We start from the raw sequence: 8683 nt of genomic DNA on the forward strand, positions 1-8683 counted from the left end.
AGAACACAGCACCAGAGAATGGCTGCTTGCCTTGCGAAATGGCGTTAATCATGCGGACCCCCTTAGCAGGGGTCGGGAGCGGGTGGTGCCGGTCACTCGCCAGCCCAACACCACCACGGTAGCGATCGGAACCGCTCCTACACCGGCACAAAGGCCAAGCTCCCACCCTCTTCCCCACGCCCGAACAAACCCGAGCAGCGCTGGGGCGGCTCCGCCGGGACGGCACCGCCCCGCTGCCCGGCCCTCTCCACTGCGCCGGGGCAGGGGGGAAGCCGCGGGGCTCCCGCTCCGGTGGCGCCGCCCGGGCTGGCAGCTCGGCGCATGCGCGGCGCCGGGCTGCGCAGTCACGGCGCCCGCCGCCATGGCCGACCCGCGCCTCAGGCAGATCAAGATTAAGACTGGCGTCGTGAGGCGGTGAGTGGCCGCTGCGGCACGGCCCTGCACGGCCGGGACGAGGGACTGCAGCGGGGCTTCGTGTGGGATCGGCCGTGCCGGGCACGGGGCCGGCCGTGCCGCGCGCGGCCCCGCCGTTCTGTGCGGGCTGTGGCGGAGAGCGGCCCTGCACGGGCTTCCACCCCTCGCGTGCCGCCGTCGGGAACAGGCCGCGCTTTGCTGGGCCGCGGTTAAATGCGGGTTTCGTTCTCTTAGTGCCTTTGGGAGTCGAGGGTAGTCACCTAGCCCCTTCGGTGTGCAAGGCACATACCTCGCCTCATACCTTGCCGAGGTATGAAGCCTCAAATGATTGTTGTTTTTGGTTTTTTTACCAAAGCTGCTGTTGAATATTTCTGGTTCAGAAATTGCAGAACCAGTGGCATCACAGAAGCAGTTAGGTTGGAAAAGGCCACTGGGATCATCGGGTCCAGCCTATGGCCAAACATCACCACCTTGTTAACTAGACCGTAGCACTCCGTTCTTTCCTAAAACACCTGGAGAGATGGGGTCTCCACCACCTCCCTGGGCACTCCTGGTAGATTCGTCACCAGAGCCTTGAGCTTGCCTGGTTTCAACAGAGTCGTAGTTTTTAAGAAGAGTGTATCTGTCAGGATCATTCTTACTATAGCTTTAAACACTGTTCGGTCACTCTGGGGTTTATTAAGGCTACAGAGACTGAGCTGTTTCAGACAGAGGCAAGAATTAGTGTGTGTGCTGGATGAGGATGTTAAATAGTGCAATTTCATGTAATCAGCTTCATGTTATGACTTTGCAAATTCCTGTCAGTAAGACTTTCTTATAGTTGATTCACTTTGAAAGGTCGGACTTGAAGACTAGAAAAGTTGTCACTGTTGGTGTTAGTTAAAGGCACTTCAGAATTTCTCTGAACATAGCAGCAAACCATACAACTGTGCATTTCAGAGGTAGTACAAAGAAAGGATGAAAACGTTTGGGTAAACGATACAAATGCAGTCAATAAGATTCAGATTTGCTTTTGGAGAATGTCCATGTGAATAAGCAAGTAAACTTGAGTGTGTTGTGCAGCAGCAAGAGGCATATCTACAGTTACTCAGCAGCAGCTGGCATTCTCTAAGTGAAAACTACTTTAAAAAAAAAAAAGGAGAAGAGGAATGTTCTCTTAACTCCCTTTGGGGACATGATACAGCAGCAGCTCCCAGTTCTGTGACAGCTGCACACAGATAAAAGAAGAGGTATGGCTCTGTCCCACTCCACCCTTCCTTCTCTTAAGCAGAAGCCTAGTTATGCATTCTGCTACAATGGGCATACTTGTGACTTGTGTCAACTTGGGAATGTTAACATTGTCCTCTTATTTTGAACTAGAACAACTCCATAGACATTTTTTTCCTGGTGCATGAGAAGACTTGCATAGAGGTTTATTAAGCATTCTATAAAGTGACTGATTAGCAGTTCAGTTAATTTTCGTTAGGTTTTTTCCTGTTTTCTGTTTAGAAAAGCACATTGGATCTAGCATGTAATACTGATTTCTAATCATGTTCAGTGCTCAGGCTTTAAGAATATATCAAAAAAAGTAGGGGTCGAGAACTGTTAAGATACAGAGAGATTTTTAGACATTTCATTTGACTTGTGCTAATCATCTGTTGTAGCTTTTTTTTTGCTCATTAGTTACCTAACTCGTCACTTTTTTCCACACTAAGATGAAGCTGCTGTTCTGCTTTGGTATTTTTTTTTAGCTGTAAGTCATAAATTCTTTGTGTACTCCTCTCAAGAGACTGTATTTTAGGTTGTAGGTAATTTACTTGCTTGCACATTTCTTACATTGCTGTGTATCAGTGAAAGAAATTTAAACTAGAAATAGGGAGATATTTTGCTTTTTTTTGGCAAATCTGATAGCAGGCTATTGTTGATTTTATACTTTCAATAGTTTGTAATTCAGAAGAAGTAGATTTGATGAGCATGAGTAGTAATGTTTTCTGTATCCGTGGCTTATGTCTTAGCAAGCAGTACTTCTTGTTTAATCGCTTCAAAATAGTTTTGTTCTCAGTAAATCCAAGCAACTACCTGCTGGATAGTAATAGAATTGATTAGGGGAAAAGACCTTCTAAAATACCTTATTTGCATTTCAGATTGGAAATAATTTTAAAAACCACCATAAACAAAGTCAGTTGGGTTGCCTGAAAATAGCACTGACATTTACCCATAGTTTCCATCTGATTAAGTGGAAGTGACATGAGTAGATTAGAATGAGACTAAGACAATTCACATTGCAATTGTGTTAGTTTAACTTTAACAATCTTTTAACATGCTTGTTTAAATGTGGCTGACATACCATAATTACAAATCTACAAGCCTTGATTGTAGAATTTTACATCGTGAACCTATGGGGAAAGTGTATTGATTTTTTTGTGAAGCCATTCCTTTTTTTTTTTCTTTTTTTTTTTTTTTTAATTTATCATTCTAAAACTGCCGTCTTCACAAGATTGTTCTTTTGCCTGCTGCACTGGTGTTGATACTATTTTTTCTCTTTGTGAAATAGCATCATACTGCAAAGCAGTTTACATTGATTCTCCCCGTCTCTCCAAGCACAGGAAGTCGTACAATTACACAAAACTGTTGGTCTGATTTTAAATATAAATGTGAACAATTATCTTAAATTGAATTATTTTACTCCTGAGTTCAGGATATATTTTGCAGAAGAGAAGTATGAAGAATGCAAGGACTCCTTTTCATTCCTTGTTCACTGTATTGCTAATTCAAGCACAAAACTAGTTTGTGTTCTTTGTTGCTCGAGAAATTTGCTTTTTCTAGTGTAAGTCAGAAGTCTTCTCCATCTTCTGTCCACTGTATATGAAGTATTGTTGTTTTCTTGCATGTTGCCCAGTTAGCCATAGATCCTCACTGTGACACATAGAACCTGTGTATTGATGAGAAACTCAGGTCTCTCTTCTTTGGTCCTGTTATAATTAGAAGATTGTGTGCAGCAACTGGTTGTTAGCTCAATTAATGGGAAGGGCTAGATATCTCGTATTATTTGGGTACTGAGGAATGATCTGCAGAGCTGCTCAACTATACTGAGTCAGCATGATAAAGTGATTTAATGTGTGTACACTACACAGCTGGGGGTATTCCTACACAGGGATTCAAGTGTGAGAATATACAGAATGCTCTGTTGGATACAAGCTGACTCCCAAATCCCTTTTCAGAGTGCAGATTGTGCATCTGTTGCCTAGGGTTGTCAGCAGCTCAGTCCTGGAATTGTAAATTTGGGTTCAGTGTTAGCCAAGTATGGTAATTTTGGTCCAGAGCTGCTTAGTCTTAAGGATCAGATCAGATACATAAAGTCTTGAGTTTGCCCTGTGTTTGAAAACTGCTTAAAATCTTTGAGACTTAGTAACATAGTCTCTTTCCCACATAAAACCCTCTACTTATGTGGTTTAAGAAGAGAGCACATGCCCTTAGATGTTTCTGAGGTAAGGTCTGTGACATACATAGTTACCAACGTGGATAATCAGTTGGAAGGTCTAGCAACAAGCCGCGGTTTTTTTGATGTGTCTTCTATTTCTCTAATTCTTTTCAATACAAGTTTTAACTTCACAACAACAAACTGTACCCATACGTATCTTAAAAAGCTGTGACAAGGGCACAGTTGTTGCTGAGGAAATTGCATTGTGTGTTGGTTTGGTTTGTTTTTTCCTTTTAGATGTGTTTGATTCTACTTAGAGACAGCCTAAGTGATTCCTTTTTAGAAATACTTCACAAATTTAAATTGGTAGTAATGAGATCTGTAAAAGATTATCTCTTGCATTCCTTCTTCCATCCCATTACCTCTTTTAAAAAAAAATCTGGCATCTCAGGTTTTTTGTGTTTACCATTATCTTCTGCCCACTAAGCAAAACTGTCTTTTGCATGTCGATGCTGACCATAATAATCTATTAATGTTATCATTTTACCTGGCAAATTAAAACATTAAACCAAGGAGGTTTGCAATCATAAGTGTTGTTAGTGATACAATATTAAGGAGGCAGGAATTTTTTTCCTTTTTTAAAATTTTCATTTGGGTGAGAATATGTGCAAAACTGTGGCTTCTAATCTTCAGTTATTTAAGCAGTCTTTCAAAAGTTTGGAGGTACAGTAGTTCCAGTTGCTTGGTAGTACCAGTTTGGTAGCTTTATGCATATGTATAGTGCTTTTGTTTTTCTTCATGGTGTGGAGCCACATACTCACCTATGTGGATTAAACAGTTACAAATAATTATTTTCCATTGAATTAGAAAGTGGATCCATGGGAAATCTAGAAATATGGTATTAAATTTATGGTAGTACTTTTTATGCAGGAGATTAATTACAGCTATGCTAACAACCATAATCCATCCTGGCTTGACTTTAAGTATTATTGAATTATATGTATCATTTAGGTGGAAATCTCATTCAAGACCACAGCGTTCATTGTTTTTCTTTTAACTCTAGTAAGTCTTTCTGATGCATTGTGAATTGCCTACGTACATAATATGACTGCAATTCTATTTAATTTTTCTCATTATTTTAGCACTTACAGTTACTCCCAGCTGGGAGGGGCCTAGAGGGGAGGAAGTAGATTCTGTGGGTTTTTTGTCCAAAACAAAAAGTCTTGTCTGAAGATGATGCCTGGATTGTAAAGGGAAAATGAAGATCTTTGGCAACCTGAATTGTTTCTACATCAGAGGTTCACTTGCTCTAATCTAAAACTGAAGTTCTTGGGTTCCTTAGCATTTACAACTTTCTGCAGAGGCAAGAGCAAGTGAAGCCCTGAAGATTCATAGAGACCTGTAGTAACACAGATGATACAAAATTTTTTAACTTTACAAGTAATTTTTAACATGTTTTTTACAGTAGTAATCCTTGAGAAAACCCAAGCTTGCAAAGTTATCCTGAAATGTCATGATAAGTCTAACAGTTCTATAAGCTGTTAGATGCAGAAGGGGCTAAAATTATGCATATACTTAAGTATTGTTACATCTTGAGTCTTAAAAGAGAAATTTTATCTTTGGTGATAGTTTTGTCGCTAGAAGAAGAAAATAAGCTCATAAACTTGGTATCCTGTCTAAATCAGAAAGTAGGCACTCATGGTTAAGAAAATACGGCAGTTTACATAACTGGGTCAAGTACTGTATTTCTTTGTCCTTCCTTGGCTTTTTCTCTTGGGCCCTTTTAATCTGTAAAGTTTGTTTACTTATGTAGCCTTAGCGAACCCAAGAGTGTGTGTAAGTAAAATTTGCAGATTAGGGACCTGGTATTTTCAGCTCTGCAGGTAGTAATTAGCATATTGCCAGTGTTACTGCAGTTGCTGAATTACTTGTCCTATAATTGTGCATAGTGTTAATACATTATACTAAAAGAAAAATTATTATACTATTAATACTAATATTTATATAATAAGTTTATTGTACTATAAGGAAAAAAAGCTGTGCCTTGTACAGCTACACTATTATGGACTTCTAAGTTTGAACTAAGTTAGCATAGATATCTCATTATCTAGTCAATACTGTCACTCTGTGCTCTTAGGCTGAATCCGTGGCATATTAGCATGTACAATGGTTAATGGTTCTGAAGAAATTAGTTCTGAAGAAATGCTTGTCCTAGTGAACAGGACATAGTGAATTTGCTCAATAGCAAAACTGAGCAATTCCCCCTCATCTTCTTCAGAGGTCTGCTTGCCCAATCCAGCTAGGAAAATGTTTCCTGTGTTGATTTTTCTAATACTGGAAAGAAGTGTGTATTTGCTGGCTTAAGCACACAGGTGCCTTTCTAGCTTATGTAGAATCTGAATTGTCAGCAACTAGTGTATGTTGGGGGAACATTAGGAGTAGTAACACATGCTTGCTCTGTCCTTGTACCATTGTACCACTTTTATTCTAGGCATCCATTAGTAGTTCCTGTCTGTGACTGTGGAAGAAGGTAGAATTTTTGTCTATGTATAGAGGATCTTAATTTCATTATGTGTGCAGAAAACCCCCATTGTACATAATTTTTTCATCTGTCAAATTTCAGATAAACTGCCCTTCTTATGATCAGAGAGGTAGATTTGCTTGCTACTTACTAGTGATGTACCTACAGATTACTGCCTTGATGTATATGGGCCGGGGTTAGAATGTGGGTGCCTTTATGAAGTGAGAAACAAGATCAATTTGGGGCTCTTCTGCATCAGCTGGAAGTTAGAACAGCACTTGCAACTCTGCACCCTAAGCAGACTGGAGATGAAGTCCCTTGAGAAATCGAAGTAATCCTAAATATGGAGATCTCATTTCCCTCTCCCCTTATCTGGTTTCTGATGCTAGTCAAAGCTTTTGCTGAGTTCACTCAATTTGCTTAACACAGGAGAAAAACTCTTATGTTGTTTTTTGTTTGGGCTTTGGTTTGTTCAGGTTTGTTTGTTTTGTTTTTGTTGTTTTTTTTCTTTTTTGGAGGGGTGATTGTTGTTGTTTTCTTTGTTGGGTGTTTTTTGTTCTGTTCATTGTATTAATTTCCTGCAGTTTTGGTATGGAGAGATCATTTTAACATTATTGCTGGTAGAGCTGTGTGCTAGAGCCAGGGAGGAGAAGACTTCTGTTCACCAGTGGTCAGCTTTTTTGCTATCTCGAACCATCTTGTGTTACTTTGCTCTTCAGGTTGGGGAGAGAGAATGAGTAAAGGAAATGTATAAGGACATAAATCATAATGATAGGGAAAGGGCTTTTTTTCTCCTACCTTAAAATTCTGTCAAGTCCTTTGGGATCTTCTGGGTTTAGTCTCCAGCTTTAAAATTATAAAACTGTTTCTTACAGGGAAAACAGAAATTGTGAAATTACTAAGTTAAGTGTTAAGTGATATGAAAGTCATATGTGTTAAGAATTTTAAAAGAGCAGCAGCCATAGCTAGGAGCTGACCTCTTGTCTGTAAAAATATTTATGGTTTAGTTTTGTTCTTCAGTGATCAAAAGTCTTGATTTCTAGGGGCAGGTATGCCACCAGAAATGTCACTTCATTTGTTTCTTTCTATTCTTTTCCTAGTAGATAACTACTGACTGGCAATAAAGACAAGGTGTAAAACAACTGGATCTTAAGTTTCTGCTTTTTCATTGTGAAAGACTGGGACATTTTAGTAAAATACTTTTATTCTGTTTGTGTTATTTTCATCTCTTGTTTCTAGGGATATAGACCTCTTCTCCAGGGCCCATGAAAAATAACTTCAGGAAAGTAAGCTTGTTATCGTAGATTTAAGTCAGGTATGTGGGAGCCTTCACTTCAGTTGAACATTTATGTATAGGTGAAAAGAGCTAATATAAATGGAGACTTGAAGAATGAGAATAAGCTAATACTTACTGTTTGTCAGTTTTTACTTCTTTTAACATTTAGTGTTAGAAAGGAGAAGATGGACTTGAGGATTTCTGTGTCATAGATGTACTTTTAAGAGAAGAAAACGAAAATTTAGTCACTAGTTGGTACCACAATTATTTGCCACGTGCCTCAAATCAAAAGTTTTCATACACTTCGTGATGGCTTGTGGAACTGCCAGTGCTTGCCAGAAAGCAGAATGGTATGTGTAGACTGCAATAAAATATATTTAAAAATGAAACTTCTTTACAGATGTTTACAGATGTTTTTTAACATTTGACCCAACTGCAAAATATTTTATACCACTATTTTAATTGTGACTCTTTGTTCCAATATTTATATTACATACTCTTCACAGAAACCATTAATTTTTTAAAAAACCATTACTGTCTTAAAATTTGAGGCCTTATTTTGAAACTCCAGGATAAAAAAGGAAGAGTGAAGTGTAAATAACACTTTAATGTCCAAAGGAAATACTGAATCTGGGTAGAGAATAAAAAGAATAAATCTACATTGACTTGGAATGTTTAGATATTTTGTAGATGTGTTGGGTAAAACTGGACTTGGTCAGGTTTCTCTGTCCTCTTCTCTAGACTTTTCTGCATTTTCAGAACGGATCAGCCTTACAGGTACACAGTATATTATAATGTTAAAGTCGGTGATTTGCAAATACAGTTCAGAAAATTATGTATCTTAGGAATTTGTGGATGTTAGGTATACAGTACCAAATCAAACCTTTGTTTTATTGGACTGTGATATAGCCCTGGTGGCTCTGAGGATGGACATGCTGCTGGCCAAGGCTGAGCCAATGAGAGAGGCTGGTAGTGCCTCTGTGGTGACGTATTTAAGAAGAAACCAAAGCAAAAGTAGTGGTATGGTTTTAATTCCAGCCAGAGAAGAGGAGGAGGTGAGAACGTGTGAGGG

At 39.3% G+C, this 8683-nt stretch overlaps 1 protein-coding gene across 1 annotated transcript in view; it reads left to right on the forward strand.

Moving 5' to 3' along the window:
* The first annotated feature begins 259 nt into the window (after positions 1-259).
* TBCA (tubulin folding cofactor A) overlaps positions 260-8683 on the forward strand; it is a 26574-nt gene continuing 18150 nt past the window's right edge. Inside the window, exon 1 of the mRNA XM_041486248.1 lies at positions 260-414. Coding sequence (XP_041342182.1) covers positions 362-414 — 53 coding nt within the window. The 5' untranslated portion in view covers positions 260-361. The remainder of the gene's footprint in view (positions 415-8683) is intronic.

Source organism: Pyrgilauda ruficollis, unplaced genomic scaffold, assembly GCF_017590135.1.
Source record: "Pyrgilauda ruficollis isolate IOZ18807 unplaced genomic scaffold, ASM1759013v1 scaffold74, whole genome shotgun sequence".
NCBI lineage: Eukaryota > Metazoa > Chordata > Aves > Passeriformes > Passeridae > Pyrgilauda > Pyrgilauda ruficollis.